Source organism: Anopheles bellator, chromosome 1, assembly GCF_943735745.2.
Source record: "Anopheles bellator chromosome 1, idAnoBellAS_SP24_06.2, whole genome shotgun sequence".
In the NCBI taxonomy this organism is placed as follows: domain Eukaryota; kingdom Metazoa; phylum Arthropoda; class Insecta; order Diptera; family Culicidae; genus Anopheles; species Anopheles bellator.
The window spans coordinates 45639804-45663203 of NC_071285.1; the positions used below are offsets into that span (position 1 = coordinate 45639804).

At 52.3% G+C, this 23400-nt stretch overlaps 1 protein-coding gene across 1 annotated transcript; it reads left to right on the forward strand.

Moving 5' to 3' along the window:
• Positions 1-10916: 10916 nt before the first annotated feature.
• LOC131215715 (neogenin) lies at positions 10917-18120 on the forward strand. The gene is made up of 10 exons (XM_058210108.1): positions 10917-10953; positions 12413-12724; positions 12800-13556; positions 13636-13751; positions 14467-15112; positions 15182-15963; positions 16043-17335; positions 17399-17606; positions 17679-17812; positions 17882-18120. The coding sequence occupies exons 1-10, from the start codon at positions 10917-10919 to the stop codon at positions 18118-18120; spliced, it is 4524 nt and encodes a 1507-aa protein (XP_058066091.1).
• The last annotated feature ends 5280 nt before the right edge of the window (positions 18121-23400 follow it).

Here is a 23400-nt window from a genome sequence, read left to right on the forward strand (position 1 = left end):
GACATTCGGACATTAGTTCACCGTTCACGCCTTCCATCATCTGCTGCTGCTGCTGCTGCTGGCGTGTTGTTCTTTGCGTTGGGAACCAACAACCGATTAAAAATCACTGCCAGCGTCGTCGTCGTCGCCTTCGTGATCGTTAATGTTACGGCGGAAATAATGGCCCCACCATCTTATGCTGTGTGTGCCTCGGGAATCGATGTTTTGACAGCTCCAAACGATCTTGACTGTTTAGTATGTGGCTGTTCTCACCGTTTGCGGTGTTCGGTTCGGTGCACCCTTCCCGGTCTGGACCCGGTTAAGTGCATTTCCGTGACGGTTCCTTACACGGGAGTGAAATTCAATCAAGCGCGCCAGATGACATGCGGTTATCGTTGTGCCTGATGTGCTGATCGTCCTCGGGGACCACTAGATTTGACATCCGGAACATGTCATTGGTAGGGATTTGTTTTCTGGCCCATGCGATTCTTCTGTTCACCGTTCGTGGGTTGTGAGAAAGTATCGGGCAATGATTCGTTGGCTCTCTCCGACCGACGAAGACGACGACGTCTTGGTCGTTTGGGCATTTTTTTGCTTCTCGTTGCTGCTGCTGCTGCTGCTGCTCGTACTCCAAAGAAGGGGTTCGGATCGGTGCCGGAGATAGGTGCGCCAGGCGTGCGTTTCATATGAAATTTTGCTCCCTCTCTGCGCCGGCGACCGGTCTCTATGTGGTGCATATGCTACCGACGGTGCGTCGCCGATGCTGCTATTTTTGGAGTGAAACCAAAACATAATTCCGACACCGCCGGGGCCGCACGAGAAATATGAGCAATTGGCTCGGTCGTTGGCAAGCAAACGGCGTGTGTTTGTGAACTGCATCGCGCCTTCTTTGGCGTGTCCCGGCTCCCGGCGGCCCAAAGTCGTCGGTGGTCGCGCGCCCGCCGAGAACAACTTTCGAATTTGTTATAATTATAAAGCATAAACGGTTCTGGCCGGGAGATGCGCCTGGCTCGGATGGTTCTCGGTAAGTGTGCGCGCGCCCGTACGGTGCTTGGAAATTGTTTAGAAAATTATCAGGATCGAAGCAGAAAAAGCCTTTCAAAAATATCTGGTGCCTATCGGTGCCTTTTTCCCCGGAAAGCCCGCCACGGCGTGGCCAGCCGTTGTTTGTGGCGTATTGATTTCGGTCCAAACCCGACCCGGGAGTCCCAGGGGAACTGTTTGTGAGGCACAACAAATCTGCTTCTGGTGAAGTCGGCAGGTTTACGTTGAATGTTTGGAAGATTGAAAGTAGGTTACTAAGAGCACTGTTTGTGTTCTAGAGCGACGGCTCTAGAGTACCAAAATAGCCATAATTCCAGCCTAAAGTGTTGACTACCGAGTTCTTCCTCGCAACGCACTCCGTTTACCATTTCCCACGGTTGCGAAGGCCATTCTTTTCCCATTTTCCCCGAGTGCCCCGAGTCCTGTCACAGCTGGCAAGCAGCCTGTTAGTTCGAGCGCTGCGCACCCCGTCGAAAGATGCATTGTGTTCATCCGGATTGTTGCTGGCACAGATGCTACTACCCGGTGGCGTCGGGAATCGGTGAGAAAAGCTCACCGGACCGACAGAGAACCAATTTTACCCCGTTCACCATTGGACGGAAATCCAGCTTCGGAGGACCGAGAGGGGCACCGACACCGGCACCGGACTGCAGTGAATTCATTTTTAATAAGTGAAAATATTCAGCGCTGCTGCACCTGTTTTCACTTCGCAATCCACTCCGAATTGCTGACGGACCCGGGACAGGCCCGGGACCCGCCAACAGCAGGAACTCAACAGAGTAGCCCCCTTTTTCGCATGTTGGCAAAACAACGGACCAGAAAATTGGCTCACTTCCGTCCGTTCCGTGGACCCCTTTTCGGGAATTTCGCGTTCCCTCGCGGATTCGGCCAACGCCAACGTCCGGCTACGAAAATTAAAGCAAACAGAAAAATTAATTAAAACCATCGTTACTTTGGCGCGGTCCGGTAATTTCTGGCCTCATCAATGCCACCGTGTGCCCCGTGGAAATTATTTAAAGATGTGAGCGATCCTTAAAACCCCCCCCCCGACGGACCGCGGTGCGAATGGAGTGAAAAATATTATCAACCGAAAGCCAGCCAGCTCCATATTTTATTCCATATTCTCGGCTGAGCCCACTCGTCTAAGCCCCAACGGTGATCGATTATCTTGCGGCACAATCGGCCATCATTCATAGCACCGCTGACAGCGCAGTGTCAACAATTATTTGCGTTCGCCCATTAAACGCTGTGATGCTGTGATCAGGCGTGTGAAGGCGGTTAGAAGCCGAGAGCCCACCACGAACCCGGTTCGTGATGTGATCGTCGCAATCCCCGTTGCCCTAGCGGAACGTGATTAGCACGCGTCGCTGTTGCGCCTCGGCCAAACATTAACCTAAGCGGTGGGCCCCCAGCACGAAATTATGTTGCCGAATCAGGAGAGCATAACCAACGAGGTGGCGACCTTTCGCGGCGATCGTGATCGCGTTCCGAGCAGCAGCAGCAGCTGCAGGTATTTTTCACTAATTTAATGACCAAATTTGACCAATCGGCATCAGCAGGCAGCAGCCTCGATTCTGCTGCGCTGCCAACAAACAGGGCATTAATTTCCAGTTTTTCCGGTCCCGTTCCGCGTGTCCCAGTTTGTCTCGGCCGATAGCCCTGAGGGGCATTAGAGCGGGGCGTGTATGCCCCGGGGCCCCAATTAATGTATAATTTATGCAATTATTGGTTCGCGAAAACACACACGCGCGCGGTGATAATGGGACTAATGATTCGAGGATTTTTTTTCTTCTACTGCCCATTGTTTGATTGATGGTTTCGATGTGATGCGCGTTTGCCAAGGCCTTTCATTCCTAAGGGGAGGTTTATGGTAAGGCGGTTTTTGGGCAGAAGGAAAACTAAATGGAGATTTTTTTCTAAAGCCGATCATTTATGCTCTTTTCGGTGGGAGTTCGGAGCCCCCAAATAAACCATGATTGACACTGGCCCCGTTTCTTTTGTTGGTGCTCCGAAAGTCAGGCGAGTCACCGAATCGGTCGACCTCCGATCGGCGGTCGGACCTTATCATCGCCCGCCAGCATATCAGCGAAGCCGCGTCAGCTTTGCACCGCTGATTGGCAGGTTCGTTAATCTTGATAATTGCCAACCGGCCCCGAATGCGCCTGAATGTCGCCGTGGCAAACATAATGCTACATTTGTGTAGGGGCGACACTTTGTGCTACCCGTGAAAAAAAAAAAAAAAATAGAAATGGAGGCCAACCACGTGGCTCGGTCTCGGGTGGAACTTTTGAAGCCACTTTTCCGTTCCTTTTTTTACCGTGGACACCCTTCAGTGGTTCGCGCTACAATGTGACGGTTAAAAGCTCAGCTCTGAACCGTGGCTGGCCGTCCGCGACAATTAGTGCCGTGGTCTTTGGCGACACAGGATCATTAGAGCGCCAGTCCGAACCGACGACCGGGCTGTGCGGCCAATTCAATCAGCTGTTTCCGGGCCTTGATTGCTAGCGCTCCCCGCGCAAATAAATCAAGTCCTTCGATTTGTACCAGAAGGGGCGCTCCAATCCGGGGCCAACTATTTAGCGGATAATTTGGTAGTTTGCTCTTCAAATTAATAAGTTCGCGTCCATTTTCGGGCTTTTCGCGCGCACCAGGTTCCGGTGGAGAAAAGTTTTCCCTGGACTCCCTATCTCTCTCTCTCTGTCATGGCCACACTATTTCCGACGGTGGTCCGCTCCGGCGAGGAAATCAAGCGAGTATTGTTGCCGAGTCTGGGAAGTTTGCAGCGTTCGTCCCGTTTTTATCCGCCTGCCGGCCAGCCAGCTTGTTGCCATGCCTGTCCTGTGTCCTGTTGGTGGTTTGCCCGTGGCTCGGTCGGTGTTTTTTTTTTCGTGTACCGGAAGTGGAGCGAAAAGCAAACGGAAAACTCCGTTTTATGCTTTCAGAAAAGAAGGTCCCCTGGACGTAGCCACCGCAAGTTGGGACAAAACACTTAACGTCCCGGTCGCTGTGGCACTGTGGAAGGAAACTTTATTACGGCCATCATATCGGAAGCGGCAATCGGGGCGGGTCTTTGTTGCCGCGTTCGCGCGTCCCTTCTAATTTGCGGTTGCCATTTCATATCAAACCGCTTTTCTGTTTATCGAATCCGGCCCAAGTTGTGATAGTTTTCAACAACTTTCCAATTCCCGGAGATTCTCCCGGGCGGGCGGGCGGACGGGAATGGAACGGAACCGTTGAAGCTCGCGGTCTGCTAAGCCCTAAATCCGTCAACGTTTATTCAGTCCGTCGTCGTCGTCGTCGTTGGTCGCCAGCTTCCGTTTTCCACTTCAGCAAAAAGGACTTCCGATTCTTCCAACGAGAGTGACAAATGAAAGACGCCTCTGAGAGTGTCCGGTGAGAGGACGACCAGGGCCAGAGGTGTGTGGCTGAAGTGGCTACAATAGTGTGCACTAGCTACACACTCCACTCCAGGTCCTTGAAGCCCAGACCCCCCCGTCATCGGACTCCCGACCTCGGAGCATATTTTGGTTCTTGGATCCAATTCCTTTTGAAAACTGCTGACTCAGGAGGGCTTCTGAGGGCTTTCGGGCGGGCAGCAGCTGTTGGTCGAGAGTTGCGGGCCCCGTGCCGGGCTCTGAAAGTGGTCAAAAAGTCATCGCCATGGTTCGATTCATTTACACGGTCCCCTTTCGGGCAGACTTTTTGGAGAAGCCGTCGGAAGAGAACCCCACACTGACTTTAATGGGGAGTGAATCCTGTGGACGGATAACATCCGCTTTGAAGTGATACCAGTCTCTCTCTCTCTCTCTCTCTCTCTCTCTGTCTCTCCCTGTGAAGTGGCAATAAAGCTGTAACCAGTGAGTGCTTATTGACGCTACCGGAGCGCCCTGTGGTTGCTCCGGATCGTTTATCATATAACGTCTCGACGTTTGCAATTGCTCGGGCGTTAAAAGTCCTCCACGGAGTGCACATCTTGAAACTGGCGCTCGACGCAACTGCTTATTCCACCTCATTTCCCGATTCCCGGCCGGGCCGGGGTCCTTCAAACGACCGGCGTTAGATGTCGTCCAAATGGGGTTTGTGCCCGACAGTCGACAGTTTTATGCGGAATATTTCTTATTTATGCACATTCTATCAGCCCATTAATGAAGAGAAATGGCTACCGCCCCACAACACACAGGACTGGAAGGTCCAGACGGCTGTCCAGGGAACGCACTAAAATCGTTCGCCCTCTGCGGTGTCCGCTCCCAGCGTTTGGGGCGTCGTAAAAAAGGGCACTACCAGACGGACGATGGAACGCCACAGAGTAACAGATCCGTTAGTGCCGCCCGGGCATCCGTTTCCCCCGGCTGTGCAGCTCTGTCCGCAACTGCTTCTCCGAGAGCGCCATAATTCTTCATGTATCGTGATTTTCCATTTCAATTACACACAGAGGAATGCACGTCGGTGGTCGTGTCCCGCCTCTAACGGACGGATTCGTCGATCTGTTTCCGGTTTCTTCTGCCGCTGTCGCTACTGCTGGGAGTTGCCAATGACGGGCACGTGGCACCATTGTCTTCGGAACGCACCCTCTCGCTACATCGCTTTATCTGACGGGTTTCTCTCTCGTTTGTTTGCTTTTGGGAGGTGCCTTTGGCCTCCGTTTGGGGCAACAAGATTTGTGGCGGCACCAAGCTGACTCCATTAGTTCTAACGGCCCTAAGCCCTACGCCAAACATGAGAACTGAATGAAGTTGCCGGAGATTCCCTGTACGCGCGCGCTCGTGATTCATTAGTATCGTGGCCAATTACTATTTTTATTTGGTTTGATGAAGACTGGGAACTTGTTCCCTGAAAGGTGGACCTTTCAATTCGTGCGCAATGCCAGCGCGCCGAACCCACCGAATATCTGGCCCCCAAACCCAAATTGCCCACGGTGTCGTCCTGCTGCTGAGGTAGTAAATGTGTCGGAAAACAACGCACACAAACACAAAAGGGCCTAATGGGGCCACAGCGAGTTGTAAGCACAACTTTTCGGCCCCCGTTTATGATTCCCTGTGGCGAAGCAAGAAAAACAAACGGCACGGACGGAACAGCGTGGCAAAGTTTTCCCTTTCCGGAGGCCGCTCGGACTGAGAACGAGAACGACTCCTCGATGTAGGCTACATCTGGTTCTCGGTTCCGGGTACAAGGACACGGACGTTTGTTTACCCACGGAGTAGAATGGTAATGAGAAATTGATTGCAAATTCCTGCACGAGAGGTCACATAGCGCAACTCGACCTAATCCCGGTTGGGGGTTGACTCCATTTGAGCGGAGTTCTCCCAAAGGTGTGCCTGGGGGGCGGCCCAACCGGCCAGCCGGTAAATCATATTCTGCTCGCCGCTACTTCATTGGAACTTTTATTTGTTCACCAACATGATGATTCCGGGGTCGGCGCGAGGCTCTGTTGTTTCCTGCTAACATGCCCCCGGTGAAGTGAACTTTTATCGTGGCCACAATCGTGGAGGCGTGTTCCGTTCTGTTCCTTTTTGCCCAGCCAGAGACCGCCCAATATCGATTCTAATCAGACCCACAGAAGGCTCGTTGTGCGTCCCTTTAATGGGGTGGACACGCCGGCCGGCGTTACAGCGGGCTTTTTTGCGGTCGGTTGCGCCACAGAACCGCAGAAATCGTTTTGTCCGCAGAGAAAGATCGTCGGTCCTGGCTGATGACCCTCCCAGCGAATTATTGTGCTTCATCGTTGCCGGCAGCCGAGAGGACAGAGAAGGGGTCAGATCTGCCAGAAGCAGCATACACGCTCCCTACACGCTGGATGGGAAAAGAATAAACTGTCAACAAGAACGGGGAGTGGTGGGCACACATTCAGGGTTTCTGCGGAAGGAATCTTCCCTCTTCCGGTGTGCGCCCCCTAGTTCGGGGCGGTTCTGCAAGAGTGTGCATCCTTAAGCGGTGCCCGGAAGCCTCCGAACGAAACACGTGAAGGAATGGATCGGCGCCCTCGAGAGAGACCGCACATCCTTCGTGGCGCCATCCGGCCCTGCTCCCGACGCATTCCAACGCACACTCGGAACGCCGCCGGAAGCCGGAGCCGGCGGCGGTGCGGGCGAATAAAAATTCATTAAAGCACCATCATCGTATCCTGGTCCCGGGGCTACAAAGTAAATAGAAATCAATTTCACCGAAGTGAGTCGGCTACACCACAAGGCCCGCGCGCGTTGTCCGTAGTCGATGGTTTCCAATCGATAGAACTCTCTCCTCCCGCGCGGAACCCGTGTTTTTGAAGTTGAAGCGGCCCTGACGCGTCACCCCATTATCATCGAGAGTCCCCGTGAATCGAAAGTGAAATGATAGTGGGGGGCGTAAGGCTCGACAGACGACGGCTGGACAACAACGGCAAATGGCAACCATTTCCCGCCGCCACAACGGACATGAATTCGTAATCAAACACGAAAGCGGCAGATTTTATCTCCGCCGGTGGACCGAGCGCGCCCAGAATGTGTTGACATGACACAGTGCATTCGGGGGTTTTTTTTTTTTTAATTTTTCGATTAGTTTAGACTGTCACAATCACACAGGGGGGTATGCACCACTCTGTTCCCGGGTTGTGTGGCTTGAAGTCGAATTTTAAAAGGCCCCGCACACTGTCCCAGACATATTTTCCGGCTTTTGGTTTGACGCGCGCCCGAATCCAATCTCTGGTCAATTGAACTAAATTAAATGCCTGGCCGGGCCGTGGCAACGTGGTGGTTGATGGACCTTCTCTGCGGAGGGTCACCCACGGGAAAACCCGAACCCCAGAGAGCCGTCCACGCCACGAGTTTGAGTACGGTTCTGACCATCAGTTTTAAATACATCACCCCGTCGGTCGGTCGGTCGGGATTGGGGATTTGGCCAGACGGGCCACGAGTTTAAAATGACTTCAAATCGGAGCAAGATAATTTATCTTAATTGATAGATTGGAACCGATTTACGCACCCACGATGAAGGGAACTCCACCGAAGGGGAACGCAGCCCGCGTTTGATGTCCTCCGTCGTTGACGTTTGAGGGGGGGCTCGTGATTTGGGCTCAGTTAACGATGAGTAATGACACTCGCCGGTGGACTTTTCGGGCAGAACGCGCTTATTAATTACCGACCGTCCTCCACCGGGGGCCGAAGTCCTTAGATTCATAAATTGGCACTGGAAATTGCCAACAATCAGTGGCGGCCGGTCGGTCTCGTGTCCGCTGTCGTGTTGAGTGCAGATTGAATGCAGCAGCCGGCACTGGCCGGATTTGGCTAACTGCAACCAGCAGCGCCAGGCAGAGAAGCAGTAGCCCCTACATATGGTCACTTTGGTCCCTCCTGGGCGGGGGGTAATCTGATTTTCCGCCTCGATGCCATTTGGAAGACATTAATTTAATTGAGAAAGCCGACGCCGCTGACTGCCGCCCCGATTAGTGCACTTTGACTGCGCACGCTGAACGTGCGCTTTATTGGCCGGGTCTGGGAAACTGGGAAAGAGTTCCTCGAGAGACGCTCTTTAAACGTTTAAGTGGCATCGTTGGAAGAGGCACAAGACACACCGCCGTTAATGTAGGTTAATTTACTGCTGCTGCTGCTGCTTCGAGGAAGAGGAGGGCTTGCCGAGAACGGCACGTGGAGAGTTCTGCAACGGGGGTCGGTAATGGTTAGAATTAGTTACGAGAGCCGCACGGTCGTTTATGAGTACTTCCTTTCTAATGACGTGCTTATGGAAACACGAAACGGCCAAGGCCTTACACTTCGGTGTGGCACAGGCACGGGCCGCCAGGCCAGTGGGGCAATGTTCTACACGGTGGTCGGATCTCCAATCTGGAGGATAGCCCTGTAATTGATGTTTCGACATCATCAATCAGTGCAACAGTGCCTACTGAGACTGCCTGATTTTTGGTTGCCTACTAAGACACTCGTCATGTTCTTGTTCGTAATCCTTTTGACACTTCTTCCCTGGCCCAGCCCGGATGACATAACACACTCTTTCAATCCATCGGCTGGTACAGTTGTTTATTGGAGTTGAAGAATTGGACTCACGTTATTATTGTCCTATTACTGGTTTGTAGATCCAAGTATTGGGTGTAGCAATTAATTCGTGCGTTTTTTCGACATTTGTGACCTAATTGCAACAACAAAAGGTATGACTACCTTAATGAAAGTATTGTCTGTCGTTAGCTACTACTTTCTCTCATCTTTCCTCGATTCCGTGTCGATAGAACTTCTTATTTTCAGGAGCAAACTACTCAGTGACCTATTTTTCGGTACTTTCATAAGAAATGAACCGCTGTGCTGTCAAATTGTTACTCATGCAACGGAACAAATACTAGTCCGTAAGAGCAACATTTAGCAAATTCGGCGGGGGTGTTAACAGTTCTCATCCGGCATTTTGGAGATAGGTTTTGACCGGTTTTGGGATGTGGGGTCGAGTGTTGTCATTTTGAAAAATCAGCATATCATGTCTTTTATCTCATTCTCGTTGTTTTATGGCCAAGGCTTTGCTTCAAATGCATTAATTGTTGTTGATTGGATTGTCCTTCATTAATTTTATTACGTTTTAAAAGCTCAAAGTATACCACACCTTTCATGTCCCACCATATGCACATCATAACCGTAAAATTTCGCTTTGGCTTCGATGGACATGGTTCACCAGGCTGTATCCATGGCTTTTTGGGTTTAGGATTCTTGTAATAACTCCCCTTTTCATCACCAGTGACGATTCGCTACAAGAAACCCTTTCTTTAAAGCCGCGCAAGCAGAAATTAGCAAATGGTTTTCCTTCTTTCAATGGCTCTTTTTTTCAATTCATGTGGAACCCATAAAACATTTTTCTAATCATTCCCACGGCACTCAGGCGATGGAAAACTTTCGTGTGGTCAACTCCTAACATTTCTGCAAGATCTTGTTGCATCTGACATGAATTCCGATAGAGCAATGCTATCAATTCTTCATCATCAACCTTTTTTTACTGTTCAGGCCGCTCTTGGTTTGAAAGCCAAAATCACCACCTTTCAACGGTGCAAACAACATCTAACACGTTTTCTCAGCTAGACCATATTCACCATAAACATCCATAAAAATATTATGACTTTCGGTAACACTTTTCGTCATATTAAAGTATTCCCCGCAAAAACGCTTTATCAGGAACAAGACATGACATGTTCAAATGCTCAAAACAAGTGTTGTTTACACTTTGAACAAATAAACTATACCGCGTTAGATGCGAAATGACAGTAGCTATCAAACACATATTTCATATAAAAAATATGTGTTATATTTAGTGAGTAATGCCATCTATTGTACAAGCGCACGAATTAATTGATACACCTAATAGTTCTATTGGGCACTGTTTTCGGTGCTGTCGTTGAACATTTGTTTTCCCGAACTTGAACTTGAATGATGCGGCCGCGACAGGCGAAGTTGTGAAAACTGCAGCATCGTTTGTGAAACACTACCTCTTTGGGGTTGTGCCTTCTTCGGCTCTATTACGTTATCGTTATTACGATGGTTGTGGTTGAATTTGGGCATCCCCTGCCAACGGCAACGATGGATAGTGCTGGTTCGCGTTTGCTGGACTTTCCTTCCTTGGATCACACTGATCCAAACAAGAACCGGACGCTGCAACACCCGGATCACTCGGAACAACTGTTCCTGTTGATTCAATCGCGATCCCGATCGAATGTCTGTGCTTCCGCGGGTCCAACTTCTTCGTGTGCTTCCTGATGATCGGAGCATGTTTCGAACTCGTCGCATCCGGACCGGCATCGTTTAATTGGATGCAAAGTTTCGGCGGTTTATCGCCTTCGTGGCCTGCGGCACTTGTATTTGTCAACCAAGGTCTCGTGGTCCACAACACATCACTCTCATTCGGCGTGCGCCCTGTTGCTTACTCTGTAAGTCATGTCACATAAGCCCGGCAGAGCCGACGTCCCGTACGGTAAAGTTTTGATCCTGACCATACCCAGAATTCCCACGCGCAGACGCTCGGTTTTTGCCCCACAGGATGCAGCAGGACGTTGGGCATGATCATCATGCTGGGGGTATTCCCCGTCATCATTCCTAGTTCTGAGTGGTAATTTTATTTGTTGCTTCTGCAGTTTTAATCACCACCACCAATCGTCGTCCATTCGACTGTGGGGAATGGTGAATGGATGGAAAAGTAATTCCCAAAACTAATTCCAGACATGTAAATAGGACCCACCCCGAAGCGGGAGGCTTTTGGTGGGCATGCCTGTTGCAACAGGGCACACTTTCCAGCTCGAGTGTAACTCGTTAAAACAGCTCAGGGCCGGGTTTGCTAATGATTGCGCTGGACATGTGTTAGAACACGCACTGCAACACAAAATGGACACCTCACGTTGCGTATTTTCTAATTTACTCCCCAAACGATGTCTGCGATGAAAACAAGCTAGTGTTCTGCGTACTTTCGGTCAGTAACATTTTATGAAGTGCCATAAACAACCTCTCCGCGTTCCGGCGGACGGGATTAGGGTGTGTTTATCGGTTATCGTCCCTATGGGCTGAAAAATCGAACGGAAACATATGCTTTTCATTAGCAACGTGCCCATCACTTGGCAGCTACACCGACCTGGGGGTGCTCGATGAACCGGCGGCGATGACAGGGCAAATGTTACCCCTTGCCGCTGGTCAGTGAAAATCGAACCGATGCCTAAACTTCCGGCCCCTGCAAACGAGTCCTTCCGGCAGATAAAATAACAGCTTCCTTGTGGAAATACACCTTCAGCTTCGAGCTGTCAAACGTCAGCCGATGCAACAAAATAGCAGTCAGTTCTAATCACCATCATAGGTGGCTTTGAACTTCCTTGTACGAGGGTCGTTCAAAAAGTTCTGACAATTTTACAATTTTACAAATTTTTACAAAAAGTTCTGACAATTGTTTTGGGCAAATCGTGCATAACTTGCAGGAAATATTCATTATTGACTGTTCTATCCTTTGGCAACAACTCATGATACACCACGACCCTGCAATCGAAGAAAACTGTTAGCTAAACTGTTTACATTCGACCAAACATGGCTTTTTGACGTTCACATCTTCTAAGCCCTCTGAAAAAAGTTTGAACCATTGATAAGCGCTGTTTTTGGTCTTAATAGCATCACCATAAGCTACAGTCAACATTTCAATTTAGTCCGTGCTTTTAGTTTCGAATTTTACACAATATTTGATTCAAATTCTTTGCTCTTACCTCGTATATGCTGAACTAGGTGCGAAACCGAAACAACCGGTTCCGGTCAACTTCCCGGTAAATCCTGCAATAGCGGGGGGCGCAACCGGAGCCGGAAACCACTCAATTAATCGCCCTTACACAAATTCAATTGACTCGTCACCGTTCGCTCCGATCCTGATCCGTCGCATTTTTCCCCTTTTTTTTCTGCAGCGCTCGAGTTTACGGTGGAACCGTCGGATGTGACCGTGCCGGAAGGGAATTCAGTATTACTGCAGTGTGCGGGCCGTGCCGATCGTAAGGTGCTGCAGGATGGTAAGGTGGCCCCCAACATCCGGTGGCGTGGACCGGACGGCCAGGACATTGGGATCGTCGGCGATACGTTCCGCTCGCAGCTCACCAACGGGTCGCTCTACATTAGCTCAGTCGAAAACAACCGAGGGCTGACCGGATTCTATCACTGTCTGCTGGGCATCAACGGTATTGGCACAATCGTGAGCCGATCGGCCCGTGTCACGATCGCAGGTAAGCCGCAGCTATTCCACCCGTTGCGTCACTCACTCGCAATTGATTTGGTTGTCAACCGTTTCCATTCATCAGACTTGCCCGACATCAACCAGGAGTCGCACGAGATCTACCTTTACACCGGCCAGACGGCGTACTTCAAGTGTATGTCTGGGCTGCTGCCGTATACCGTCGAGTCACGGTATCACACCGAGTGGCTCAAGGATGACGTACCGCTCCGGATGGACCTGACGCGTATGCTGCTGCTACCGTCCGGTGCCCTCGAGATCGACGAAGTGGTCCCGGCGGATCGTGGCGCTTACCAGTGCAACGTAACGGCTGGTACGTTCTCGCGGCTGAGCAGCAAATCGAACCTCAACATCAAATCAACGGCTGGCCAACCGCAAAGCTTTGCCCCGCCCGCCTTCATGATCGTGCCCCAGCCGCAGACGGTCCGCGAAGGGGACACCGTGATCCTCGACTGTGCCGCCAACGGTAACCCGAAGCCAACGATCCGCTGGCTGCGAAACGGGGAAGACATCGACATGAACGATCTCGACTCGCGGTTCCGCATCATGGGCACCGGCTCGCTGCAGATCAACTCCATCCAGGACACGGACGCCGGCGACTACCAGTGCCGGGCGGGCAATACGGAGGACTCGCTCGATGCGTCCGCGACGGTGCAGGTCCAGGTGCCGCCAAAGTTCATCCTCGCCCCGGACGACAAGGCGGCGTACGAGAAGGAAGAGCTGGAGCTGGCCTGCTCTATCCACGGCAAACCGACACCGGTCATCCAGTGGCTGAAGAATGGCGATCTTATAACGCCTAACGAGTACATGCAAATCGTCGGCGGGTAGGTGTAGCTCGAGCTCTTCGCACGATCACCATCGGCTCACACGCTTTAATCGACGTCGCTTTCCGTTTCCCGACAGGCACAACCTGAAAATCTTCGGACTCATCGGCTCCGATGCGGGCATGTTCCAGTGTATCGGCACGAACCCGGCCGGAAGCGTGCAGGCTGCGGCCCGGCTCGAGATAATCGAACCAGGTAATTGATTGCTCGTCCCCCGTAGGTCGCCTTTCCTTACCACCAGACGCCCAGACAACCCACGTCGGCCCACTCTACCTCGACGACTACGCGGTAACAGTGTGAAGGAATCGAACCGTTCGATTGCCCCGGCGCTTTGCTTACTTTCGGCTGACAGAGTGCAGGATCCGCATGCCGGATAACGATCTTGGGGGCCGTTCCGTTCCGTTGATTCCGTTGCTTTTTCTCACTTACGTTTTCTTTCATACAGACCCCTCGGACCTCTCGGAAGGCAATCATCTTAATACACCTTTCTGTTTTCTTCGTTTGTTTCTTTTCTTCCGTTTTTTCTTCTTCTTTTCTCGTTCTCTCCAACACGGTCACGGTCATCGATTTCGTTCGTTCTTCCGTTTGTTTCTGTGGGGTTCTCGCGTGTGGCTCCCGGCGTGTAACCGTTTTGCTCAAACTCCCCCGGGCTCCTTCCCGCCTAATCCGGCGTGGCCCGTCGGCCCGACCGCCGCCTTCTCGTTGATTATGATTTATGATCGTTTTGCCCATCCGCGGGCATTCGTGTGATGGGGGTATGCATGCAAACGTGGCGCTGGTGACACATCCTTCGTGGTGTCTCCCGGGGTTATCTTCACGTTTGCCATCGACCCATCTCCACGTTACGTGCCCATGTTACCGATCCTCAAAATGCGCGGGGTGGGGCGACGACCACGACCCAACAACGCAGGGGGTCTACCGAAGCGACACAAGGGCAAAAAGTTTCACCCGACCCAGTCGAAGACGAAATCGTACGAAAAGTTGCCACTGCTGCAGTCCGACCCGAAGCTCTCGAAGTCGGTACTGGACAGCCTGGTGTCGCGGACGAAGGAGCGCCCGAACGTGACCCGGGACCAGTTCCAGTACAACGAGTACACGGACGATGACTATGCCGACGATCCGACCGGGGGCCGCCATCTGGACAATGACCACGCCGACGACGACGACGACGATGATGAGGAGGACGAAGAGGACGAAGAGGATGGCAAAATTTATCCTCTCCGGCCGGACGAGGACCCGAACAAGCTGTACCAGACACTGACGGGTTCCCGGTCCCGGGAGGTAGGACACTTTTCTAATCACAAGTCTCCCCACAATGCTGTTACGCGGAAATACTCGAAATCGATGTTAGACGACGGTGGCGGTGACGATGCGGCTGGTGCCGCTGGTGGCAGTGGGAAGCTGGCAGCGGCCGCACCATTGCCAGGGCCACCGCGCGGTCTGCAGGCCCAGATCGTGCAGTCACGCTTCATCACGCTCAGCTGGATCGAACCGGCCAAGCACCCGGACGAAGTCATCTCGTACTCCGTCTACTACCGGATGCACACGAGCGACAGGTAAGCAGCGACGCGAGCGATGACCACGTCCAAAACGGCAGGGAATTGATCGGTGTCCTTCTGTTGCAGGGAACGTAAGCTAACGACCAAGTCTCGGGACGAGCAGGAAGTCAACATTCAGTCGCTGCAACCGGGCAAAACCTATCACTTCCGGGTGGTGGGCAACAGTAACCACGGATCCGGTGCATCGTCGGAGCCACTCGAGGTGCGCACCCTGTCGGAGGAAAACATTGCCGGGGCACCACAGAACCTACGCGGCTACGCCATCACCGAGCGGGACATTCATCTGCAGTGGGATCCACCGGCCGTACCGAACGGGCTCATCGCCAAGTACCGGGTGTACTACGCCGAAACGGACAACGGAGCGGAAATGTACTCGGACACCACGACAACCGAGGTCATCATCAACGAGTTGCGCCCGTACACACACTACACGCTGTACGTGGTCCCTTTCAACCAGGCCGGTATGGGTGACCCATCGCACGAACTGGACGTGAAGACATACTCGTCCACCCCATCGGAACCGCCGGCAAACGTGACGCTTGAGACGACCAGTTCCACGGCGATCACGATCCGCTGGGAGCCACCGCCGGTCGAGGAGCGTAACGGCCAGATTACGGGCTACAAAATCAAGTACCGAAAGAACAAGAAAGCGCTGCAGGTCGAGACGACGCCGGCCAACGTGCGGTACTACATTCTGAAGGACCTGGAGAAGATGTCCGCGTACCAGGTGAAGATCGCCGCGATGACGATCAACGGGACGGGACCGTTCACCGAGTGGCACCACAGCGAGACGTACGAGAACGACCTCGACGAGACGCAGGTCCCCGGGCAGCCATCCTGGTTGAAGAGTGAGTACTGCGAGCCGGGTGCCGGGTGTGATGTGGGTTTTCACTCTCTCTCTCTCTCTCTATTTTCCTCTTTCGGTAGCTCGTCCCGGGGCGGACAACATCACCGTGATGTGGGGCCCACCGGTGCACCAGGAGATTAAGGTGCGCAGCTACATTCTTGGCTGGGGCAAGGGCATTCCCGACGAGGATACGGTACAGATTGAGGAGAACCGACGCCATTTCGAGATCACCAGCCTGGAACCGAACAGTGAGTACGTGATCTCGTTGCGAGCCCGCAACGCGATGGGAGACGGTGCGCCAAAGTATGACACGGTGCGAACCCGGGAAGACGCACCGATCGAAGCTCCGACGCCACTGGAGGTCCCTGTGGGTCTGCGAGCCATTCCTATGTCCGGCACCTCGATCGTGGTCTACTGGACGGACACAACGCTCAGCAAGAGCCAGCACGTGACGGACAATCGCCACTACATGGTACGGTACAATCCGAACGGCTCGAACCGGTACCGGTACCACAACACGACCGTGCTCAGCTGTATGATTGCCGAGCTGCGGCCAAACACGCAGTACGAGTTTGCGGTCAAGGTTGTGAAAGGCCACCGGCAGTCGGCGTGGTCCATGTCGGTGCTCAACTCGACCCAACAAGCGTCGCCCGTATCACCGCCACGCGACCTGGAGGTGTCCTTCGATCCACGCAACCCCCTAACGGCCATCCTGCGGTGGCAATCGCCCCGCTACGTCAGTGGCCCGATCGCCGGCTACCACGTACTGTACACGACGGACACCAGCAAACGCGACCGGGACTGGAACCTGGAGTCGACCAGCGGTGACAAGACGCACGCCGAACTGCCGGCCCTCGAACCGCACACGACGTACTACTTTAAGGTGCAGACACGCCACTCGAAGGGGATGGGCCCGTTCTCGGCCATGGTGTCGATGAAAACCGGCGGCGAAGTGGACTCGAGCGAAAACCTTACCCTACAGAGCACGATGTCACCGGAGCTGCTGTACGTCGTGATCGGGTTCTCGGTGCTAGCCGTGGCCGTCCTGGTCGGGGTGGTGGTGCTAATGTGCCGCAGAAAGCCGGAACCGACGCCGGAGCACGTGAAAAAGAGTTATCAGAAGAACAACGCGGGCATCATCAAACCGCCGGATCTGTGGATCCACCACGACCAGATGGAGCTGAAAAATCTGGATAAAGGCAACCATCACGCTACGACCACACCCGGTTCGGTCGATGGTGGGGCGTCGAGCAGTGGGACGATGACGCTGCCGCGATCATCGGTCGGCGGTGGCCACGACTATGACAGCGAAACACCCATCACGCACGTCACGAACTCACTCGACAAGCGAAACTACCTCCCGGGTTACAATGGTAAGTGGCCTGCGTGAAGCTGCGATCCGCCGTGAATGACAATTCTTTTACCGCCCGTTCCAGGAACCACAACACCTCTGAGTTCTACGATGGAACGACCGCAGTACCCACGCACCCAGTACAGTATGGCCGCGCGGCCACACATAACGATGGATCAGACGACACTGTCGCAACAGAATCTGCTACAGCAACCGCCTCAACTACCACCGGCGAACCCTCTCGGGGTGGCCCAAACCCCGGAAAACCCGTACACTTACGATAGCAGTTATAGGTCAGTGGGCCCGCGGGCTCCTCATCTGCCTGTGACCGAGAAAATGACCGCTTTTTTGTTTGTTCGTTTCAGTCCCAACGTTACCTACGCACAAGGTATGGCCGTCGATGGGCCCAAGCGTGGCCAAGGACACCCGCTGAAGAGTTTCAGTGTACCTGCACCACCCTCATCGACTCCGGTTATCAGTGGCCAGGGCAAGCACGGCAGTAAGTATCTGGGCTGAGGGTATCTCATTGCACACGTTGCTCATTATCATCCCGCGTCCCCCCCGTTAGCTCCGACACCCGCCGTCACGATACGCCCGCAGAACTCGTCCCCGTACAAGAAGGCGTCCCTGTCATCCGGATCGCTCACCAATCGACTGCAGACCGGCCCGGTGGTGGCCCACTCGAACGATGAGATCCAGCGGCTCGCACCGTCCACGTCGACCGAAGAGCTCAACCAGGAGATGGCCAATCTGGAGGGCCTGATGAAGGATCTGAGTGCAATAACGGCCAACGAGTTCGAGTGCTAAGAGGGTGCCGCCGGTCCGCCAGGGAGTCCGCCGAGTGCGTGATGCAAACTATTTAGTCATTATTAGTTTTAATTTTGCCGTGTACGAAAGGTACGAATGTGTCCGCGGGAACTCGGAGACTGCGTGCGAAAGGGAACCGGAATGAACGAGACAGAGAGAGAGAGAGCGGTGCAGCTTGTGACGCATCTCTAGTAAAAGTGGTGCAGCTGATAATTAGGATTAGGACAACCGTATAGGCTAGGGTGGGCTGCAGCACCGCCGTAAGGAAAGTCAGTAAAACAAATTAATTTATTAAACTCTTCTGTAGGTTTAAGTGTAGGCCACTCTCGAGGTCGGTCGGTCTCGAGAAGTCATTGATAAGCATTTCGCATAAACCTAGACGACGGACACGCCGACTTTGTAGGTTAGGGAGTTCAATGTTCGAATGGAGAGTTCCCTTCTGTGGAAGGAAGAACCCTCGCCCAGTCTCGCTTTCTCGGTACGCCACCGTTCGACTACGGCTCTCTACTAGCACACTCCCCGGACAATGGCCGGAGATGTTGTTGGGAGCGCACAGCGACAAGCATGTAAATATTACGCACCCTGGGCCACGTTCCGTGCCGTGTGCCCAGCATTTTTGCTTTTTGGCCAACCGCAGTCGGTTTCATTTTCAATACGGGGTCAAAAGGGAATTATCTTTAATGGAAAACCGTAAACCAAACTACGAATGCCCAGTGATTTTAGTTAACGACAGGCAGTGCAGTGCAGTGCGTGGAGGGACAAAACTAGGGATCAATTTTGCGCCATATGTGCGCGCCACCAAATGTCGTTTTGAAACTGCCATAATACCGCCGGAGCCGGAGTTGCAAGATAGAGGGAAGCTCAGAGGGACACACGCGGGTGCTGCCTGTCCGCCTTCATGATTTAACTGCCCAGTTCTCCGTTCCGATTAAGAACATCTTGACCTTAGAAACGGCGACCTCACAATTTGTCCGGTGGCCTCGTCAAAGAGAGCGAGAGAGAGAACACCATTGTCTATGTGGAACCAGTGGAACTCTAGTGTAAGTGTAAGTGGACAACTTTTGAACTTTTTACAACTGACCGCGACACCGCGACGTTATCGAGGAGGAAGAGAGTCTCAGGATCGGGTGTGCTATAATAGTGACATTATTTTATTTTTATAAAATCGATCGATCGGTCGATCGAAAAGCGGGACATCGGGAGGGAGAAGGAGCCATTTCATCTCACAAATACACGCATCACTCATACGAAGTAGGTAGCAAAACCCATGGCCACGGATAGGGTCCCACCCCGGAATAGGATTAGCGGTAGCGAAAGAATCATCACACCAAACCAAACCACAGCGAATTTATATGAACCATAATCAACTCAGCCACGACAACAGACCACAACACTCGGAACACGGAATCGCCCACTGTCTGTGCCATTCTTTGTCGCCTCCGTGTGGATCCATTTTTGGTCCTGTCCATTTCTGCTTCATTCCACATCCCACGGCCTGCACGTTTCAGTTTCCACGCTCCAGGTTTTCCTAAAGGCCTGGTGAAACCCGGAAACCGGATCACAACAAGCAGGAACCAACACCCAACTATCTCGTATCGGTCGATCCTTTTTTCGGTTGTCCTTTGAAAACCCCACATAACTATTGAACAAAAACGATAACGATATCAAACGGACATGCTTTTCTCGCGCGTGGGAAAACGTGACACTACCTACTGAAAAGAGGACACAGAAGGGAAAATGGGTGAGAACATAAAGCACATTGATATAATGACGAATATGCCTAAAACTGGTAGCATTTTTCTAACAATTACTGTATTTGTATACACAAATAAAAGCAACAAAGAAAAGAAACATTTTGTGGCGGACTTTATAGCAACCTAGCTCGGTTCGTGTCTCGGATGAAAGCATTCCGCTTGAGCTTTCGTGTGAGTTTGTGAGTTTAAATAATGTTTTCGAAAAATGAAAGAAGTTTAGTTCAAGAGTACAGATTTTGCGACCAGTGCATCCGCCGGCCGCTGAACCGGTCCGGCGTGTTCAACCGGAAGCTGGAAAACTTCAAAAGCCGTCATTTCTCTCTATTTTGTCCATTTCTGGAATTGGAAAGAAAGATCAGTTCAGTTCGAAAGCTTCACGGAAATCATTTGGTAAAACACTACTCTCACTTATCTTCTCGACCAGGTTACTAGGGAACAGGAGCGGCTTGTAGGTAGCACCAGTGACTTGCATGCAATGTTACGCCCAACATTGTTCATGGAAAAGGACACTCTTACGAATTTTCATCTTCATTCAGGACGTTGATGTGATGCCGACCAATGTTGTTTTCAATTAATGCATTACTTGCAGGAACAAAAGGACCTCGCTGGACTTTTGTCACCAAAACGGCCCGATATCTGTAGCATTTTTTCGATGGCGGAATTTCAAATCAGTTTTGTACGTAACACCACAGTTTTTTCATCCGACGGTGTGAAAAAATAGACCGAAACGTGGGGGGCCCTGTCAATCACCGGGCGTCTCCTTCGTCGTCGGTTTGTTCTCAGCACCCTTCCCATTTGATCGATTCTTGGGCGCCGATATATCCGACAGCTTTATCACCTGAACGCGCCGTCGTTCCGCTTCCGGCCGGGCCTACTATTATTCTAACAACACTAGCGCACAGTGCGGATGAATAATGTACGCCCAGAGCTCGGTCGGTCCCGGGGTAAAAAAGTGCCACCTCATTCTTCGACACGCCGTTCGCCGCGAAATTATCGATGAAAGTTGAATAATGAATAGAACGTGAACGTGGCGCGGTTCGGTGCGTGCAGGGCAAATGCCGGGGGCTTGGTGACGTCGGGCACACATTCCGGGACGATCTGGTTCGGGGCCCGTCCGTCACTTGCCAGCTGCCGGGGAGGTCAGGAACACAATTATGTGTTGACCTACGGGTCCTGGAAGGTGAAGTGAAAAGAAAATGAGGCATTATAATTTCTTCTAAGTTTTCTATTTAACGGATTGGCCACTAGTAGATAGCACGAATATTCGATAAAATATATATTATAAAAATGAAGTTATGAAGTTATGAACTTCGAAACTACTGGACCGATTGACTCGTAACTTGGTTTACAGTGATTTTGGTGGTCGGCGAGTAGCGTAGTCATGGTTAGAAACCCCTTGCTCCCCTCTTTCTTACCCATCCCATACAAACTAACTGTTAAAAGCGTTAGAAACTCCACAAGTTATGAATCGAATTTCATCAAAACTTGCACAATTGTTGATGGTCATCTGAGAAATCGTGTGAAAAAATTTGGTCCTTGTAGGACGAAGGAGAGGGGGGAAGAACAGGAACAGGATCGCCTCGCATCCGAGGCGCTACCAAAAGAATCCTTTGGCGTCATTCACGTCCCTACCGGACGTTGCACTCGGACTGCCTTGGACGGATTGTTTTAAGGGCTCACGGGCAAAAGTTTGCCGCCTTTCGAACCATCCTTTGAAATCTAAATGAAAAGAAAGAAAAACCCGCGTTCCCATCCCGAGACGAACATTCCGCGAAGCACCGTCGCCGGGACGACGGAAGCCATTCGTCCAAATATACCTGTTAGGGGAAAAGTTTTGCGCTCCACGAGCAAAAATGGCCAGCCACTACCCCGTCCCGTAGACGAAACGATGGAACAAGGAAAAATCCTGCCATCGACCGGGGGGGTGGCCGAGTAGCGGACCTTATGAATAATAAATGGTGAAAACTGTGAACAGAAAAAAAAACAATAGCGGCACAGGCAAAATTGTTTCCCACCCAGAGGCCAGGCCCATCGCCGGACAAGCGCCGGACAGAAATGCAGCTGCGGGAGTAATTGCCGTCCAACACCGTTAGCCGCCGTTGCGTGTCCTACCGCCCCCCTACGGGCCTCCATCCACTCCATTTCGACATCATTAGCGGAGCAGCTTTGCCCTTTTTCGGTTTCACTACTCCACAGGCTTCCGGCACGCTGGCCACCATTGGCTCTGGTCAGCAGAATCGATGCGAGCGGTGAACTCGGTGCAGTTTTGTTCCATTTTAACCCAACCCAACCGCCGGTGCCACCCGGCGGTAAAACAATAGACTCAGGCCACCCCAATAGAAACGGTTGGCCGGGCAAAAAAAACGGGGCACAAAACAAACGAAACGAACTGGGAGAATGAATGGAGAATCGTGTCGTCTCTGTGTCGTGGACGGCAACAATCAATAAGTCCTTAATTAAAGCTCCAGGACTCCGAGTGTCCGTCCGTCCGGTGTCCGTACCGGGGCAACACATGCCATTACAAGCCACCAACGGACAGCTGTTACGTTGCTTCCCGGATTGGACACCTGACTGACCCCCGCGGGGGGCGATGTTACTGACCACCAACCGCCACCGCACGCAAAGTGGCTTCATACTACTACACGTATCGATCCTGATCCCCGGGTGCACGCGATCGATTTCCCGACAGAGGACACCATAATTCCCGGAAGGATTCCCCGTCGCCGCCGTACGTCACGGAACGTGTCCTTGGAGTGAGCGCGGTTCGAGTAACGGAAGTGCACAATCGGATGCCGAGCGGAAAAAGGATTGCTTTCGACACCCACACGCGCGTGGGTCCGCGCCCGTAGGTTTCCAATTAACTCGAGGAAGGACCAACCACAGGATCACGGAATGATATAGTTTAGGTTCGTGTGTCCACATATCGGAGGCTTACTGAGCGCGGGTTCAATCACGCGGCGGCGCCTCCTTCGATGGCTTGAGAGTGTCGAAATGTCCGCCGGGTGTCGATTATGACGTCGACACCAATTACTTGCCTTGATGCCAACTCGGCGGACGAAGACGTCAGTTCAAGCCCACAGGGTCCGACCCGGGGCTTGTTTGAAGATTTTGATGTCCTGATGAAAGAGTTGTAATATTAATATCAACGCCTCCTGAGCGTTACCAATGGAGGATGATGACGATGATGAATCAACAACAAAGTAAGCCACTCTTTTCCAGTTACATCCAGCGAAGGTAAATGTTTGGTACGCCTTTTTGGACGGATAAAACGGTGGTGTCGGGTTAGTGGACGTGTAGTAAACCCTCGAGAGTCGCTCGTTGCTGTATGTATATGTGCCAGGTATTGCGTGTCGACCGAGTGCTCTCTCTCTCTCGCAGCGGCCATTGGGCGAGAACGCAAACAGACCACGCGTTGCGACGTGCGCTCGGCTCATCATCGGTGCGGTTTATTCCGTGGCCCGTATCAGCCGACCGGGCGACCAACCTGGCCTGTCAGTCAGTCGTTTATGCCGGCACCGGACGGAGA